The sequence below is a fragment of the Erithacus rubecula genome (assembly GCF_903797595.1).
Source record: "Erithacus rubecula genome assembly, chromosome: 5".
In the NCBI taxonomy this organism is placed as follows: domain Eukaryota; kingdom Metazoa; phylum Chordata; class Aves; order Passeriformes; family Muscicapidae; genus Erithacus; species Erithacus rubecula.
The window spans coordinates 5,532,080-5,551,726 of record NC_136687.1 but is presented as its reverse complement, the minus strand read 5'-3'; the positions used below and the strand labels follow the sequence as shown (position 1 = coordinate 5,551,726).

The following is a 19,647-nucleotide window of genomic DNA, read 5'->3' as shown; positions in this document are numbered from 1 at the left end:
AAATAAAATCCAAATAACCCACAATGAATGCCAAAAATTTAAGAGTTGTTTAAATGTTTACAGCTTCTTTACCAAAAGGATGTTTCCCTTATGAAGCACATATTAACAATGAATGCTATGTTCTTCCAGTCCCTTGAGCTATACTTACAAGGTGGAATAAATATGGATATTTTAAGATTTTCTCCACACAGCACAGATTTTGGAAGTTTTGAACTTGGTGCCTACCTTAATCCGATCTTGTCTTTCACACAGAGTTCCATCAGGCATGGGGGCTCGACATTTATGTTTTACTGGCTCAAACTTGCCAGCAAATGTTATATACCTGGTTTTTAACATCTCTGTTATTTCTTTATTTTCCACCTCTTCCTCTACTTCACTGGGTGCCCAAAATCGATGCTCAGATGTAAATCTGGGAAAACAAATGAAAATAATTCACACACCAAACTGTAAGAAAACACAAGAGATGCCATTATTAACCTGTGCTAAACTCACATGTGAAAGGAAGGGAAGCACTACTAGTGAATTTAAAAACCCCTAGGAATCTACCAGTCTTTCTTATGGCTCCTGTATTATGAAGATATTTTTAAAATACCACCAAAGCCTGTCTACTATTGATTTCCTGTTTAACCTGCTAAGCTATTACAAGTCTTAGCTTTAGTTCATGATCTGACATCCAGAGTCAGTTATCCAATTTCCATATTCAGTGAATAGCTTTGTAATTCTGTACTTAACATTCTTCATAACAAAATACTTCTATGATTACACACAGAAGACAGATCAAGTTTGATCTTAACATGTCTGATTTTATTCCTGATAGCTGGACTCCTGCAGCAGCAGAGAAGCAGAAGATGAAATCAGAGGATGTTGCAATAAACTGAGACCAACAGAAAGAGTAAACAATCAGCTGAGCCTTATACAGACTCTTTCTTCCAGATTTTCCTAAACAGTGTCCATAGATCTGAGAAATTATCAGGTGTTCCTCTAGGAAATCAAGCTAATCCATTGAAAATCTATTTTAAAGACCTTACCTACATTTACAGACATATAGGCCAAGAAAAAATTTGTTAACAGCATTCATATAACTTCATTTTAGCCACCCTAAGCTGCCAACAGCCTGTTGTGAAAAACAGGCAACCCCAGAGAGCAATTACCTGACTCATATTAGATGCTCATCTTAGGAGGCAATGACTGTCTCTCTGATGGTAAATGTTTCTTTGTCTTAATCATGAAAAGAAATTAGGGTGACCAGCTTAAGCTTAGATACCTGATTTTACAATATCTGAAGTTAACAACAACAATCCCACTCCAAATTTAAGGAAATATGAGGTTAAAAAGAAAAAAAATACAGCTAAACTAAGGAAAAAAAAATTGCAGACTGCATATCTGCTGCTCATGACAATCAGAGATACCCTGATGACAGATGTCTTGATAAGGACATAAAATTCCTAAAGGAACCTTACAATCCCTTTCTTCCACATAGTTCTTCGACCCAATCAGTTCCAGAGTTATTTGAGAGGATTTTCTCTATCCATATCCAATTCCTCTCACTCACTAATATCCTTGGGTGTCATTCCTGCTCCTGAGACTTTGCCTTCTGTACCCTGCAGAGCCACATATACATGAACACTGATTCACTCATCACAGCACTCACAATTTGGCAAAGCACATAACTTGAAAGAATTCCTTTAGAGGGCCAGTTTTGATTAATTTTATCTTACCAAGATTTCAACAGATGCCAAGAAAAAAAATAGTAGAGGAAAATATCTGACCATAGCAATCTACAGCATATATAGCTGCTGATTTTAATGCAGTAGTTGAGCATTTAAAACCATGTAAAGAAGTTAGAACTAGGTTAAAAAGGGATTAAGGAAACTCTGAAACATCTCAGTGATTTGCTGTCATCAGAAAAACGTTAAACAAAATTCTTGTTAAACAGATTGATTCTATCCAGTAATTTCTCATCAAATACACCTCATTAGTGCCAGAGAAATGCTAACCTGCATAAAGCACAAATAAATTTCTTCTGGTAAATTAGAGAACAAAGGCAAAAGAGTTCCAGTGGAGGCTAGTTCAACAATAAATACAGTAATGTATTTCCACAGTTTTTGGTTAAACAAAATATTTTTAATTACACACTTCAGCAAAATGTAGTAAAAAAACCCCAAAATCCCCGAGAGTCTTTCTAAAAAATCAACATTACTTCAGACCAATGTTTAAATGGTACAGTATTTTACCTTCAGAAATTATGTGGCAAGATTGTACAATAAGCAATAAATAAAAGAAGGACATCCATTTTTTATTTGCTTTGTTTAATGCAATAGTAAAAGCAAGACTGTTTGGCAGCTCTGTGTCACTAACCTTGCAGCCACATGAAGGGAAAAGCATTCCTAAAAAAGGCACCATATAGGATTTTTAGCTTACAGAATCCCTTAGTAAAATTCTAGTGTCCTTTGGTGGTCTGAACTTCCCTCACCCTCTAAATTATCAGATTACAGTCACATAAGAATGAAGAACCATTGAACAGTTGTGCATGTCAACCCTTCTAGTTAGGAAATAGTTCTAAGTAATTTCTGTCTTCCTGTCCCTAAATATGCACCAAACAAATGTCAAGAATATTAAAATTATGTTTTGCTCTATGTATCATTGATCACTATTTGGGAACTGAACTTAAAATAGCCTGATTCCTACAAATATATTGAGACATATTACTGTTTACTACAAGCACATAACTTATTTTCTCCCCACATGACTTACAAGCAGGTGAGAGAAGAACAAAGCAGTGGCAGTTCCCAAAGTTTTCTGATTTCTTGTTGTAAGCTAAGTAACACTATAAACAGGAAGATACTTATTTGAAAATATTATGAATGTGACAAGTAAAACTTGTTTGTAAGATGGATCAGAAGAGGAACAGATAATCAACTAAAAGATGAAAAAGATCAACACCTCACTCACATTTAGAGTGCTCCTAATCCAGATAAATAACAGAGGCTTTAATGACAATGACACAGCAATACATGAGAAGGAGGAAGAATAATAAAAAGACAAGTAATGGTTAACTGAAATTTAAGAGAAAGCTCTTGGAGGACTGCTGCATTTTTTCAATCAATTTATATCATCTTAATTTCTAATCTGAGAGCAAGCTTATAAAAACATTGAATGAATACAAAATTCGAATCCCAGATGCTTACAGAGATCCTGAAGCAAGTGCAAAATGGGCTAATTCAAACATCCTAGTCACAGTCAGTGCTGCACCACCTATTTTACTCTGCTCCTAAGACTGAGCTGATTTAATTCAAGAAGGAGGGTAGATGAGTTTGGAAGGTCCATGCTGTCCAAATTATGTCTGTTAAGCTGACACAGCAGACTTTACACAATTCAACACTGTGCAGCATACACTACCTTCTGCCCTAACCCCCAACAAAACTTATTTAGAAAATCTTCCTGGTAGCTACATTCTCACTGTCAACATCTTAATTTATTGTAAATGCTGTGATTAAGTAAGTGCAATGCTAAATGAAATGGAAGGACTTTTCCCTTTCAGATTTTAAAAATTCAAATTCCATACACATCCCATATGTGCTGTCTATTTTTCAGTTTGCCTTTTTCCCCTAAGAATCTTACAGAGCCAGTGTGGGTGCATATAGAAATGCTAAAGGAGTTGACTGATAACTACCTTAATTTTTCAATAAGTCTATTTTATGTCTGGGGTCAATGGTATTGTGTGTGCAGAGTTACTCAAATTATCTTTAGTTAGATTGGCACATCTGTAGTTATAGACTATACGGTTCAGAAGTGTGCCCTCTATTTTATTAGGAAGCATAAAAATAAAACAGTACAGCACAAGGCAGACAGGCAGTGAAATATGCTTCTGATTTCACTTATGACTTGAATAACTCATTTGCAATGTAAAATAAGGCCTTACTACCTTTTTGGCACTATCACAGACAAATGCTTCTTAAAGCTCTGCTGAAAAATCTTTCCATAAGCTTTGAAGAGCCTACACCACATGAGATGGAATCCAAAGCCTGGAGTGATTGTGGTAAAGCACTTTTATGCATCAAATTACACCAGTTTTTGGTACTTTAACAAATATCCAGCATTTTATGAAATCAGGTGCAGGGGCAAAGATTTCCTCTTGTTCCTTTCTGCCAACGCTGTTTTTAGCACTGTGATTACAGGCTGGGAGTTTTTTGTTTGTTTTGGTAAGAAAACAAACTAAGCTAAAGTAATACTGCTAAGACTATAACAGCTTAATTTGCAACCCAGCCAGTCAGTGATTTTTGCCTTTTTCAAGCCAGGTATGGTACACACTGATACCAAAGTTCCGGTGGACTTAAATGAAATTTATACAAAGAGGGAAGACTTTGCAACCCAACTTTCATTTAAAAATACTAAAAAGGGTTTTAAAAACTGATTGCTAGAAATAAATTCTGATATATACCTACCACCTCTTCTCCCCAGCAAAGTGCTAAAGCTTTGCCTAAGTCAGCAAAGCTTCATGAAACACAAAACCTCTCAGACAGCAATGGAAAGTGTAAGATCCAAATCCAAATCCTGTAACTGCCACCTTTCTCTTGTGTGACTGAATAAGCGTATCAGTTTCCTCAGTTACCACTCTGTAAAGTCAGGAAAAACACTTCCCCAGCCTCTCTCCTACCTTGCCTCCTACTTATTTAGATCTTAAAGTCTCCAGGGAAGAAGGAGATAGACATTCCCTCCTTCAGTCTGAGGGAATGACTATCACACACTTGGCAGAGTCCTTTGCATAATGAGGTACCAGCCTAAATTGGAGTAACTGATGCCATGCTGCAAACATAAAAAGAACAGAAAAAAATGTGCTTTGAAGCATCAAAGGATATTTAATTAGTATCACATCTTCTCAAAATAAATAACATTTAAAGGTAGAATTTCTGACTTTGTTTACAGGTCCTACAACACAAGGTAAAGAAGAAAAGTAATTATCAAAAGAAATAGCAGTCACCCCACTGCATGACCTCTGAGTACAAGTAAATCTATTTATTTGTTTAATTCGTCTTAAAAGAAAAAGAGCATTACTTGAGAATCTTCCCAGCACTTGGCTGCTCCTCTCCCCAGTAGTGAAGATCTAATCCAAAAGGCATGAGGGGAGCTTTAGCTCTTTCTTCTAGTTTTCTTCTTTTACTGTCAGGATCTTCCAGGTTTTCTGTCTCAGAAGTTGCAGACTCACTGGAGAAAATAGATGAGAAGTCAATACAGAATACTAATGACCACAACAACTTTTTTTTCTGTTTTCATTAGATTTCTTTTGACCAATACTAATATTACCTTTTACAAGTTTGTCCTTTTTTGTCTTTTTAAAAGAAGACCATACGACATAACACAACATTCTCTATGCAACTTACTGCATGTTCTGCTAGCTGGCTGACACATACCAACCATGCTGCAGGGGCAGAAAACCAGAGATCTGATGGGGGCAGCAGTGGATCATGCATGTTGTACTCCCACAGGAGCCACAGAAGTGCTACTGGAAATCTCAGATTAATTCCAGTTTGCTAGGTTTCAGGGGCTTTCCTGGCCCATGCAGAAGTGTCTTTCCAGGAACATGCCACTGAACAGATGACTCCAGCCTTATCCTCAAATCACAGCCAAATGCCAGGGCAAGGCTGGAGTTTCACCAAACTTTGAACAGGATTGATAACAAATATGTCTTTAGAAGCAATGACAGCATAAATCACTGGGAACCAAGAGATGTTGAAACTACTTGCTAACTAATCAGGATACACTCTGTTTAGCTGCAAATAAAATATACCCAAATAAATGGGGTGGGGGAAGGGAACAGTGTATTTTCATAAAAGCCATTTACACCAAATAAGATCCATATTAACTAAGCAGTAACAGATTCCTAAAGATCCTGGTGCAATTACCATCAAAATCCCAAATTTTAAGTAATGAATATCAATTCAAAATGAGACCAAGCCAGCCTTGTCAGCTTGCCTGGTTCGTGAATGCTTTTCTGTGTGCTGTCATCACTAACAAACACAAGAGCAAGAGGTTTGTACAAGGATTAAAACAAAGATGACCTGGCATGAGGAGATGGCAACTTTGGCAGCTTGTCTCTGATGAGTTTCAGTGTGGCAGCTGCACAGGTTGGATCGAGCTCATCCTCATTCCCTTGGAGCTGAGAGCGGGAGCTCGGCACAGCTGCTCCTGTCCAGGTCTTCACCGGGGCTTTTGGAGGTGACTGGGGTTCAAGCCCTGCAAAACAACCTTGGTGTTTAGGAGTGATTCACTCCTTCACTCAGGGTGCTGACTATGTTTTCCTGCTTTTAGTTTGTGTTAGGTATCAGTCCCACTCAGAGCAAAACAGAATTATTTTGAGGACATTTGTCTTTTGCAGATACTAAACTACACAATTTGCCAGGAGAAAATATAAAATATCTAAGTGCTGGCAGAAGAAGGAAGTGCACCCAGAGAGTCTGTCCAGGAGACAGGAAATGTCTGAGCTATACCTGAGGAAAGAGTCCTCTCCAGGGGTGTACCAGGCACTGATGCTCAGCAGCAGCAGCTCAGTGGTGGGGTAACTTTAATTACATTATACAGCCAGATTAGAGACTCAGCATGCACTGTGAGGACATGTAAGGTGCTACTAACATCTCCTGCCTCTATTTGCTGAACTGGAGGAGCTGATGACAGCTAAAATTGGAAAGATACAATCTCTCAAACCAATGTGATGCGTCCCCACAGAAAGCCTTTTTATAAAAGAATTTACTGAAATGCCAGGTCTCATCCCTCAAAAATGATCCCTAAATTTCATACCAAAAAAAATTATAATTTAATGTATCTAAAATTTCCAGCAAATTATCTGAGCCTTCTTATGAAAAACAACTGAAGTTTATCTAACATGTTTTGGCCATTGCTTAATTGTAAATTTTAATCTTTTGCTCAGTTCTAACCAGCCCTGAAGCTGCATTCAGAAGTTTTCTTGCTTTGTTAGTCATTGAATGTATCACAATATATTAAGTACAAAAGGAAAAGCTAATGGGATATCTGTGACCAGCCATCTGAGTAGGAAATTGCAGGACTCATAGTGGCAGGTAGGTTTGGTACACAAAATATTTTCATTTCAGAGAAAAATGTATTTTCCACAAACAAAATTAAAACAATTTTCTGTCACCCATCTTACCACCTTGTAAGGTCTCCCAGTAATTTATCCTGACCTTGATTCATTTGCAAAACTCATTCTCTTTGACCTATGGGGTGCAACTGGATGGATGGCACCAGCCACAGGCCAAGGTGCTGAGGTGGCAACCTTTGAGATCCATCCCCTAGGAACACATTTTCCAAATTCCTAGATCAGGAGCTGTCCTTGTGCAGGGAATGACATCCACACCCATTTTCCAAAGCTCCAAGCTCAGGGCACAGACAAGGACACCTGTTTAACCAAATTCCTGGACAGCCTTTCCCCAGAGATTGCAACAATCCTAATTCAAAATCTGGCACTGCTGCTCCCCTACTCAATCCTGCCCACACCACACACTAACAAAACCTATAAACACTCCACATTCTCCAAAGTCAACAAGCCTTTAAAGAACATTATCCAAAAAAATAAATTTAAAGGACTAATTTCTGCACTGGAAAACAGTCTCAATATTAGCAGAAGAACCAGTAATAAAGGAAATTATAATTAAATATAATAGGATGGATCTAAGCAGATAAATATCTAGGTTAAATAGCAAAAGAAATTATTTCATTACACTTATTAGGCTGTAGACTTGCTGCTCAAGAGAGAGAATGTTGCCACTACAAAAATGTTCTTTTAAACAGCACTTTAGTGACATAATAATGCAGAAATTTTGAATTTATGTCTCTGGAAAGGGGTCAGGGCAGGGCTCCATCTCAGTTCATGTCACAGGCTAGAAAGGGAAAATGCCTTTCTCAGATTCTTTTATCAAAGTGAAACAGAATTAACTCAAAACATTCCTGTAGACACACTAGAATCATCAGTATTTGGAGAAGTAAAATTCCTTTAATGACAAAATAGTTACAAACAGGGCCTTTGGCATGAACAAGGTTAACTGAGAAGAACATGTCATAAACTATCTGTAATGTAGAATTGCTTAGACTTTATTTAGCATTTAAACTGATTTTCCTTATTTTTAAGACCCTTTTTGAGAAGCATTATTTAAAGCAAATATTTTGAGAACAATTGCATGTGCACTATTTACAAACAGTAAAAAAAAAGGTCAGAAGATAGCAGGTTTGTGTCACTCACTACACCTCTCATCTTCAGAGAAAATATGTGTTTAAGTACTAAAAGTTCTCCAAACCCCCTATTTTTCCATTTCATTCCCTATGATGTTTACAGGAAGCATGATTGCTTGCTCACAACACTGATTTTGTTGAGGAGGAGGGGAACAGCAGAAAAGCAGTCAGCAACAGACAGGAAGGCAAGAGAGATAAATGCACAATGTGACATTTAGACAGATAAAAATCACATCTGGAAGATCAATATAGGAATTCCTAAGAGTTACAAGAACAAAATATTTTCTCATTGATTTCTTATTTTAAACTATTAACAGAAAAATAGCTAAAAGTGGATACACGAAGACATCAGTAATATCAGCTCCACCATGGAGTTTTTAAGAAGTATTTATGTATGAACATAGGTTTAGCTAACCAGATAAAGACAATCATGACCAGGCAGACAACCCTCTGAATGGTGTCCAGTGTCAGGGTGGGGTTGCTTTGTTTTGGTTTTAAAATATAGATGGGATTAATTACAGTTTTAAAAGTAAAATTCATCTTCAGAATTCTGCTGTTCTGGTTTATTTAACAAGTACAGTACCTGGGTTCAAATTGTGCCAATAGCAGCTTTGAGAAAGAATCATAAAAGTGTCTGAATCCTCCTTTTTGTTTAAATTGACCAAATGGCACCTATTGCCTGAAGCAATAAAGTAGCCCATGTTCACAAGATAAATCTATAGAAGGAAAGAGAGAGGCTGGGGTTTCAGCTGAAGTTAGGCTGCTGAATGCTGACATTATTGATTTTAGCTAGTTCAGCTGGCCTTGTAATTAAAATGTAAATTTGAGAAAGAGATTATGTCCTGACAGAAATGGTGGGATTAGGGGGAGATAAAAGCCCCTCAGTGAAAATTCAGAGAAAAAGCAAGCCCAGGTTTCCTCAGCTGTGTGGATTTAGACAAAATCAAGCTACTTCAGATTCACTGAAGTTTAATTGAAAAAACAGAGATAGAGTATAAACAAGTACTATGGACTTCACCTTTATGGAAAAAAAAATTAAATTTTTTTTGCTTCCCATTTGTTGAATCTTAGTCAAGCCAAGTGTATGTGATTTATATTAGTACAGACACTGTTCCAGATTACCAGGAAAATCCAGCAGTTTAGGTACAATATTTCCCCACTTACTCTACTGTGCTCACAATGAAAATGCCTGCTGGTATTTTACTCAGGAATCACAGTAAACTTTGGACTTTGCAAAGCTTCCCAGTGCCTTTGAATGTAGCTATGCTCATTTATGTGAAATCTTGGAATCCTCCTTTGGAAATTCAAATTAAAGAAAAAAGATAACTATGGTTGTTAATGAGAAGAGTTCACCAACATTACATAAACACTCAGTTTGGCTTGCTGGAATTACAGAATACATTGTTATACTGTTACCTCTCATTAATTAACCCTACTTAACACTACTTTACAATAATAGTTAAGAACCACAAAAACTCCAATATACAGCATTTATATCAAGCACTTTCTATACCTTACACCCTGACCTTTTAAGCTGCTTCTTTATGATTTTGCATCCCCTGGCAATTTCATAGATCCTCTGACAGATACTGTTGTGGCAAACCACCTAAAAGTGTACCAACATCTTGTGCAGTGAGAATTAATTTCCAAAAACTTTAGTAGAAGTCAAGTATATCTCATATCCTGCTAGATTTTCTGGAAACCTTATTTACATAGAAGGACCTCTCCTGAGAATGAGGAAAGTTTCCATGATCAGCTGATCAGGATGAATCAGAAGAAATATCTACAGTCAATACCTCTACATGGATGTTGAAGTATTTTGTTGAAAAGGATAATCATGTTTTTTTCATACAAGTTAACCTTCATTCCAAATACTGCATTACAAACAGTTTTACTCATTTATTGTCCTAAGTGCAGCTAGGTCTCTGGAGATTCAAGATGTGCTAAAGGAGGTTCAGGTTGGATGTTAGGAAATAGTTCTTCACTGAAAAGTTAAACATTGGAAGAGGCACCCTTGGGAAAGTGCTGGAGTCACCATCCCTGGGAGTATTAAAAAAATTAGTAGATGAAGCAACTCTCTGGTTCAGTGGGCATGGTGGTACTCAGTCAGAGGTTGGACTTGATTACTTTAGAATCTTTTCCAATCTTAATGATGATTCTGTGATTCCATACAGGACTTTTGGATAAAGATGAAACTTTATAACCAAAGACTGCTGCTATGCTAATAGTCCCAAGTCAGATGAGACAGTTTCCTTGTGTCACCTCTTGTAAAACAGCAACAGGACTCCCCTGTCCTCAAAGCATTATTGCATGGGTAAGTAATGCTTGCATTGAGACAGACAACTCTACCAACTAAAGTGGGTGCTTTGAACTAGAGCTGAGAATTGTTCCATTTTTACTTGGAAAAGCACATCCCTCAAAACAGATCATTTCCCATGTGGTTCAGAGCTCAGCTACAAGCCTGGCCAAGACCACCAAGGGCAGGAAGGAATCTCTCATCCTCTGGCATCAGCCAAAAATTCTGTTCTATGGGATAAGAACACTGTCAGGGGCTGCACAGTTCCATCCCTTACCTTATCCACCCTAAGGCTTTATGCCAATGGAACCAACAGCTGACCAGCAAAAGCTGGAATGTGGAAAATCTCCAGTGGAAACAAGATTTTATTTCTCCCTATAGCTTTCCTTTAAATGAATAATGGCTCTATTTTCCAGGGCTTAGCAATACCAGTCATACAAGGGCAGGTCACTCATGAGTGGTATCAGCAATATCAGTGCTAGTAGCAAGATCTGAGCATACAAAAATTATTTTCAGAGTTGTTTCTTTTTCGGTTGAATATTCCTCTTTAGCACCAGAGTGTATTTTAAATGACCCTGTGGAACCACAGGAGGGCTGGCTTCTTGTCAGCTGCAGACATCAGGTGGAAGTGTAAATAAGGATTATACAAATGGGAAGTCATTAAAATTCTGGTAATGCTAATTTGGCATGACACCTCTAATGGGTTATATCTTCACACTTCAATTATCTAATCACCTAAATTCTTTTAATAAATTTACATTTCATTTTATACATCAAGATTTAAATTGACTTGTTCAGTTCTACATCCACCTAAACTGCACCCATGCTCAATTCAAATTCTGCATTTAATATTGTCACCAATTCTGAGATTGCAGTTATTAACCACATCAACACACATAATACAACTGAATATGTCTACATACTTATGCATAGAACTTGTCTTTTTAAATAAACTTTCATTGTTAACAAGTTCTTCAGCTCTCAGGAGAGGCACAAAATGTACCTTGTTGGTAGGACACATTTTTGTGAGAAGTGAAAGGGAATAAAGTGACATTTAAATCAATAATTTATATGTCACATTGCAATCCATTTCCACAGTTATGTTTTACAGCTTTGTTTTCTGTTTTACTGTATCAAGTTAATCTGGCTTGTTCAGGAAAAGTAACACAAAAGGAAAAAAACTTTTAACCATTCACACTTTCCATGTAATGCTGGGATTTTATTTTACATGGAAGATTAAATGCTGTGGTTAGAACATTCCACTCATGCAGACCTTAATTTTCTAAGCCATGATTTTCAGGAATTCTGAGGTATTTTCAGACCATTTCCTAAACTGAGGACTTACATAATACCTGTAGATGGCAGTAAGTAAATCTGAATGTCTTCAGAAGCAGCAGGAACAATTAATTTCTTTCAAAATGTTATTTTAAACGAACACATCAGATAAAGAACAGCCAAGTGTGACCATTAGTTCCCACATAACCACAGCTATACAAAATGAGAGAGAGGTTTTGTTTTCTAGCTGACTTCTTCACTATAATGTATTTTCCTATCAACAATAGTTTAAATACAAATTGGGAATTTCTTAATCAATTTAATATAGATTTTTAAAATGTTCCTGAGTAGATAGCAGGCTTCTTCCTTTATCCTTCTCTATAAGAATTCAAATGGCAGCCAAGTATTGTGTTAGTACAATACAAAGGGTGGGAAGATGCTTTATTTTTAAAAAATGTGTGTCCATGAGAAAGATGGGATAAAAGGGTGAATACATTTCACTTCCAGTGGAAGCTGGCAAGTATAAACAGAATTTTGCATGTCAGGATTACTTAGCCTGCTGCTCAAGATACAGAAAATGAGATCCAAGTGGTAGCTGAAGCCTGACTTTTATGTGGTAAACTGCAGAAATGGGAAAAATAAGCATCAAAAGGATTGAAAAAGCCACAGCACAGCATCAGTCTTACACAAATACTCATGGACAAAGGTAGCAGCAAGACACTTCTTACAGGTTTTTTAACTTAAAGCTTTTTAATGGTAGCTACCCTTCTCTACAATGTACTGCAATCTTGGGAATCCTCAAATACACTGAGATACACAGAGGTAAAACTACAGACTAAGCAAGAAGTACAAAGAAAAAGGAGCAATGCACTGAAGTTGAACTTTCTTCAGTAATACCATTCTCAATTTCACAAGAACACATAGTAAGTATAACTTCATTTAAAAATTACCTACTTTAATAAGAATGCAAAATTACAGTTTGTCATCTGGTATGTGCTCCATGGCTGTAATTCTGCAGTTGAAGGCTGAGCTGCATTTAACATCTTCTGACAGCAGTAAACAAAAGAGCCACTCTGCAGAGCTCTAAGTTGGCATTTCTATGGGAGGAAGTGGCTGTGCTGCAGATGATGAAAGATGACAGCCCCTTACCCCAGCTCACCAGACTGCCACCAGAATTTGCAAAATTCAGGCTCATTGCCAACCTTATTTTGAAATCCCTTTGCCCCAGTGAAGCAAGAACACACTCCCATGTGTTCTGCACACTTACAAGCACACAGGGTGCTGCCCCTGGCTCTGAAATCCAGTGGAAGATGATGGAATGAAATAAGCTGCTTGTCTCAGTTGCTCTTGCTCCTAAAATTATTTGTTTATCCAGAGCCAATCACTGCTCTGGTGTCCATGTAATGACTTCCTCAGAGCAGGCAGAGATTACCCACACTGCTGATCACTTTATTACTTCAGAATGGCTGTTTATTTACCTTAGTGCAGCAGTAACATGCAGGGATAAAGCTTGTCACAGCTGGGCAAACTCACCATATTCCTTTCGCAGGTGGTCTGGAATGTGGGGCTCATAACCTTCCTTCTCAGGGACCTCCACAAATTCATCTTCATCCTCATCATCATCATCATCCGAGGCTTTCATCTACAGAGATGTTTTTGTTTGGGTTATTTTCTCTTTATTTTAATGTGAAGACTGTTTTTCATTTCCCTTCACATTGAAAATATTTTGCAGACATCCTGATAGCCCTACTGAGACTTCTCTATGTCAAAAGTATTTCCCTAATTATGTATTTAATCTTTATCTAAGATTAGGCCTTTGCTTAACATTTTATCTCTAAAGCCATACTCTATCCTAAGGGCTTCTTTAAAACCCCTTTTATCCATTAGAACACATGCAGTTGGTGAAGTCTGAGAAAGTGTGAAGCTATAAAATAAGACCAAAAAATCTTAAAATAACATCCAGATTTTGACTTAATGAGCAAATTACAGTCTTACCTCTACTCATTTGGATGATTCTACTCATTTAGCAGCACCCAAAGAATCTGTGGCATGTTAAATGGCATCACATATCACCAGAGCAGGCAAACAGGAGGGGATGCTGATGAATGGGCAAGCTAATAGTGACCCAAATAAGAATATTAGATCTGTACACTACAGTGTTCCAGTGTGTTTCTTCACAACAGCACTAAGAATAATTTAACACATTCATTTCTTAACTGATCTGGTACATCCCAACCATTTACACCACCAGACTGCACACACTACTCTGAATAAGACCAACGAAACAGAATTTTCTTAAATGTGCACTTGGTTAGTCTTGCAGTCTGAAACTGAGGATCTATGAGTAGGTAAAAATAAAAAAATGAAGTTTCAACTAACCAGGGTAATTCATCCACATAAGTGGCTTCCTGTATATAATGTAAGCTAGCAACTGCTGTACATGTGCCATCAAATCTATACTTTTTCTAAGCTTGCTCCATACCTGAAAATTATTTTTATTTCTAAATTGCACATAAGCTAAAAGAAACTGTGTCACCAGACATAGCCTGTACTATCAGAGCTTTAAAAAATCAAATGCAAACTACCATAAAAAGGCAACAATGATGGAGACTTGAAGCTTTATTTCCTCTGCCCATGTTCAGTCACCTCATTTCCAACTACATAATTAGCACTTTATTGTATGTTTGCCATGTGCATTTACAAAGAAATAGTAAAAGGTGTCCACTAAATCCAACCTTAGCACAGGCTATCACTTCTTTCACTTCATTGCAGCAACCCAACCCAACAGATAAGGAATAGCATAATTTTCACTATTTTCACTGTGCTCTTTACTTCTATTAATGCACCTGGCTTCTGTAAAAATTCATACCAACTACTCACTGTTACAAGCACCAGAGGACACTGCAGGTTTTGCCTGCAGCAGAATTTTCCCAATCAAATTCACTACTCTAATCTTGTGTCACAGCTGAGTTCCTTTAAATCATACATACAAGCCAAAAAATACAACAGCCACATTGGTTTATTAAATTTAGTTTAAAAATTAAAATAAATGATGACTTTAAAAAAATCAGCATTTCTTTTTGGCCATAATTAATTGTAAGCTGGACTGTATTAATTTCTAACAAAGAACGTTAATTGATATGAATACACAGATAAACATTAACTCATAAAGAATGGGTGGTACAAGTTAGAAGTAAGATTCTTCCCTTTGTTTCAGAAGTGATCTTTGACTTTGATCTAAGAAAGCTGCAGTTCCAGTGAAAAAGAAGAAAAAAACAGATTTACTGTCCTGATGACAAGAGCTGATCTACTATTGCATTCTTACTACAGAGCACCTAATTAATGTTCATTTTAAAATAAAGTCTCAGAGTATTCATGCTTGAGAGCACCCTGCTGCCAAAGACAGGGAAGGACCCAGTGCAGTCCCAGCCCAGTCATCCCTCCCTTGAGAGCTCACAACATTCAGGCTCTGCTGGTGGATCCTGCACCCTTGGTTTACTTCTTCTTTCCCACTGCAATAATTTTCCCTGATCTAAAGGAAAGCAGCAATTCAGGCCATCCCTGGCCCAGCCAAGATAGATGCACACTGAGCCTGACCTCCTCAGCAGAAACCAAACCAGAGTTCTTATCAAAGAAAGGATCAAATGTTCCACCACTAATCACAACTTCACAACTCCCAACACCACTAGATTTGGAAGCAGAACATCTGTCTGAAACTACAACTTTTAGAAGACATTCCTAATGGCCTTTAGAAACACAAAAAAATCATCATGTTTTCTACTGCACATCTGAAGAGAACTAGAGATTGAAGAGAAGTTAGTTGGTTTGTATTTTGGTTTTGATATTCTGCTGGTGTTGTCATTCCAGTTCCATCTATTAGGAACAATTTAAATTTGGAAGTCACCTCCAGCAAATAACCTCCAGTATTTCTCCAGCTACAAGGAGGACATCATCATAATTCTCATATTTATATTTCATTCCTCCCTATTAAAAAAAGATCCCATCAAGACAAAACTTGCCATAGGTGATCTTAGTCTACAACTTTGTGCCATAATGTACAAACTAACTTTCACATCATAAAAAGAGAAAGCAAATTCAGTGTATTTACTTAGTTTTTACTCAGTCTGTAAACAAATAAACAGCAACAGGTTTAAGGAACAGAGAAACAGTGTCAAACCAGCAAGAGGAAAAAACAGTCCAGCCTGATCATTTAATTTAAATTGCCAGATTATACCTAAAATAGCAGGGATATAATATCACTACTTTCCTGCATGTCATATCTGAGAGGACTAAAGGGAAAGCAGAGTACTATCTTTAATTGAAATTTTACCTAATTTGTTCATATCACTTGAGGCACATATCTCTCTGCATGGTAATATGCCAAAATTCAGTGGACTTCACTAATCCTCCACTTGAAAACTGCACTGGAAGCAACTTTGCTGTATTACCTGCACGATCTAAAACTTTAAAGCATGTGAAAAGCCTGACAAGAGAAAAGGCATAATCAGATGCAAATTCACTTTGTTTAGGTACAATCCATGAACTGTGCATTCAAGTACTATAGAAAACATTAATCATAGGAAACTGTAATTTTTGTTATCAGTCTAACACTAATCAAAAGGGAAACCTGTCACTACCACTGACCTGTGAAACGTCCCAATTATACTCTTCAGAAATGACAGGAGCACTTAACTTCCTCACTGAGTAAATGACGACAATCAATCAAGTTTGAATAACAATGAGCCACGGAGCTGAAAATTATTTTTTGTATAGAATCTACCCAGGAATTTATGAAAGGTGAAAAGCAACCCAAGGTTTTAGGGGCATTATGGCTTTCAGCTAGTGCAGCACATATCAAACACTAAACAGAATTTATGTGTTTTAATTTTCTAAAAGGTAGATGTGGACTTGGTGCTACAATGCATAACATATAATGCCAGATTTTAAATATGGGGGTCATTTTCATAAAATATTATGCGTATTGTTCACACCCTTGAATTTCCCTGGGGTCTTCTATTAAATTTAGATTTCCTGTAAAAAAAATTAACTGCTTAGCTAACTATCAGGAATTAAGCCCTCTTATCCCTTCAGACAAAGTCTTTATCTTGATCAAATCCTTAACAAGATAAATAAGTTATCTTTTTACTTTAAAATATTAAAGTTGTCACTGTTGGAAATTCAAGAAGTTGCACAGTAATAGCAGGCAGTTATATCTCAATTTACTTGATTCCAATGGTACTTTATCACAACCATCCCATTTATGTTGGTTTGCTCCATTTCCTTGCTAGAGAAAGTGGGAGAACTCATGGGCAACATTATTAGTTTGAAAAGTATCTTTTTTTTTTTTTTAGCTCTGCTTTTCAAGCATGAAGAAAGCTCCAAAAGCAACTTCTACAGATGTAGCAGGAAAACTCAACCCCCTCATATCTATGTTTCCACTACAGGTAAACTTTTCCAGCCAATTAAAAAAATAAAAATAAACAATCCACCATTAATTCAGAAGAAATAAATATTTAAGACAACAGTTTTAAGTGGCAGAATTAGTAAATTACATCCCTTTTAGGAATGAGTGCTTAGGGTACTTTGGAAACATGAAAAAGGAGACCAAGATAAAAACAAGCAGTATGAAATTTCTACTGTACCATATCTGAAGGGAAGAAAAGAGCAAGTGATAAATACCACAATGTAAAGCTTTTCTTGTAGTGTACAAGTTTAAATACCTCGAAGCTAGGTAGTCACACAACTGCTTGTTTCTCAATCACCTGTCAAAGAATGTGAGAAAAAAGTTCCTGGTTTCAAATCCATTCTAATTATCAGGTGATATGAGAAAACTCACTAACACAGTCTTAGCAGAGATGGAGGGTGAACAATCCTCTCTCTGTCACAGAGAATGGTCCAGCTGAAGGGACAACACATCCCCAGACAGAGGCTGCTTGCACCTCCATTGCTCTTCAAGTTCCACTGGGAAGGGAATTTTTAATTTGTTAATCAGCTCTAAAATACTGATATTTATATTTGTATTTATTTTATCTAAGTCATAGAATGATGTGTTTGCAAAACTGTGTTGGTTGTTGGTTTCTTTAACATGGTATGATATCTATACATATTTCCTCTCTATATATAAATATAGATATCTATATTCCTGGATTTAGCTAGGCTATTTTCAGATTCTTGAGCTGGACCTATTTACATATGAGACTATGGTTTAAAAAAAGACAGAACCCATACATGCATTATTTTCACTGTAATCACTTGGAACATCATCACAATTCTCCTGATTTTTCACTAAAAACTTTAAACAGTGCTGACTATACAAGTGCAAACAAACCATTTCCTCCCTAACTCATAAAAAAAAACTTTAAAAAACAGATGTTTCCTTATTACTCTGCATTATTTAAAAAATCTGGAAAAAACACTGGATGCCAGTAGAAATGCAGTTGTTTCTCTTACTTTGCAGTCACTGCTCCAACAGCCTCCATCTGTTAGTGCAGCTCAGTGCAACCAGAGCCCCAGTTAAAGGCCTTGTTCATCCATCCCAGCCAGTAATAAATGTGAAAAAAGCCTCCACCCACCACACAACACTTGGAAAGATGTGAAGAAAAGCCCTTGATCCTTTTCTCACATTTATACAAATTGATTTCTACATTCTGTTAAGAGGATTTAAAAACCCGAGTCTCTGCAATCATAATTAAAGCAAGCAATAAAATTACTGAAATATACAATGCAATCAGTTTATAGGACTAGATGTACAGCTACTACTAATTATCTTAGAAAAAGAAGGAAGAGAAAAGATAGCACATGAAGAAGTCATATCTACTCACTAAAACACCACTTGAAAACTACAGCTGGAACCATTAAATAAATTTTGCATGGTCTAATTAACTTGGTTTGCAATCTCAATTACTTCTCACCCAAGAAATCACTTTTGTTCAGTTTTATGCGTGCCTGTTTCCCTTTTCTAAAAAAAAAAAAAAAAAAAATGATGTAAGGCATCCTCAGACAAGTGAACTCTAAACTTCATTTGTCTTTCAGCAGGCTTGATGGCTATGCATTTAAAAACCCATTCTATCTTATAAACTAAAAATTAAATGTACTCAGCTGTGATGGTCGTCATTGCATCTGCTATTTATATGCTAATACCCTCACTGAAAGATCTTGCAAATTATTCCACCATGCCAATATCTCATGTGCATCTACTCAAAGCCAACTAAATATTTTTCTAGAAGGTTTTGGTTAGGGAACCAGAATATTTATTGCTGTAGACCCTGGTTAGAGGGGCAACCTTAAGCACATGCACCTTTTATTCAACCACAACACAAAACATACTTCAGTCATGTTAAACGAAATTTGGGGATATTCTATGTAAGAAAACAGTCACTAGAGTAAAAATCTTTAGTGCCAGTAATAGAAACTGAATAGTCAAATAGTGTATCTTTAATGTAAAGACACACTCCTCCTTTTCCATTCTTTTATATCATCCAACACAGGGTGACATGGGAATAAATGCTGGCATTTGGACAGATTTTAGAACCATGCTTGAGTTTTCTCATGTGCAACACAAGGAAAACACAAACTACTAACAGAGCTGTATTTATAAGAACCTCCCACACACCCTCCCTCCCCTTCACTTGGATATGAACATAAATTCAAACCTCGATGACTGCAAATTAGATATGTGGTCCAGGCAAAGCACATTTTATGTTCACCCGTAAAAGTATCACCATTCATTCTAGGTGTAGTTGCTCAACAGCACAGAAGCATCTTGGCCAGGCTGACTTTTATTTAGGAATGCACTTCTCATATTATTTGCTAATTTCCAGGATTAGTAAAAGTGC

The 19,647-nt window shown here is 36.8% G+C and overlaps 1 protein-coding gene across 2 annotated transcripts in view; it reads right to left on the bottom strand.

Annotated features, from left to right (window-relative positions):
• Positions 1 to 19,647, bottom strand: part of UVSSA (UV stimulated scaffold protein A) — a 44,361-nt gene that overhangs the window by 10,131 nt on the left and 14,583 nt on the right. For both annotated transcript variants that reach the window (XM_079306591.1, XM_079306592.1), the window contains 4 exons: positions 13,346 to 13,454; positions 6,060 to 6,234; positions 5,056 to 5,205; positions 226 to 409 (listed from right to left, as the gene is read on the bottom strand). In XM_079306591.1, coding sequence (XP_079162717.1) covers positions 226 to 409; positions 5,056 to 5,205; positions 6,060 to 6,234; positions 13,346 to 13,454 — 618 coding nt within the window. The remainder of the gene's footprint in view (positions 1 to 225; positions 410 to 5,055; positions 5,206 to 6,059; positions 6,235 to 13,345; positions 13,455 to 19,647) is intronic.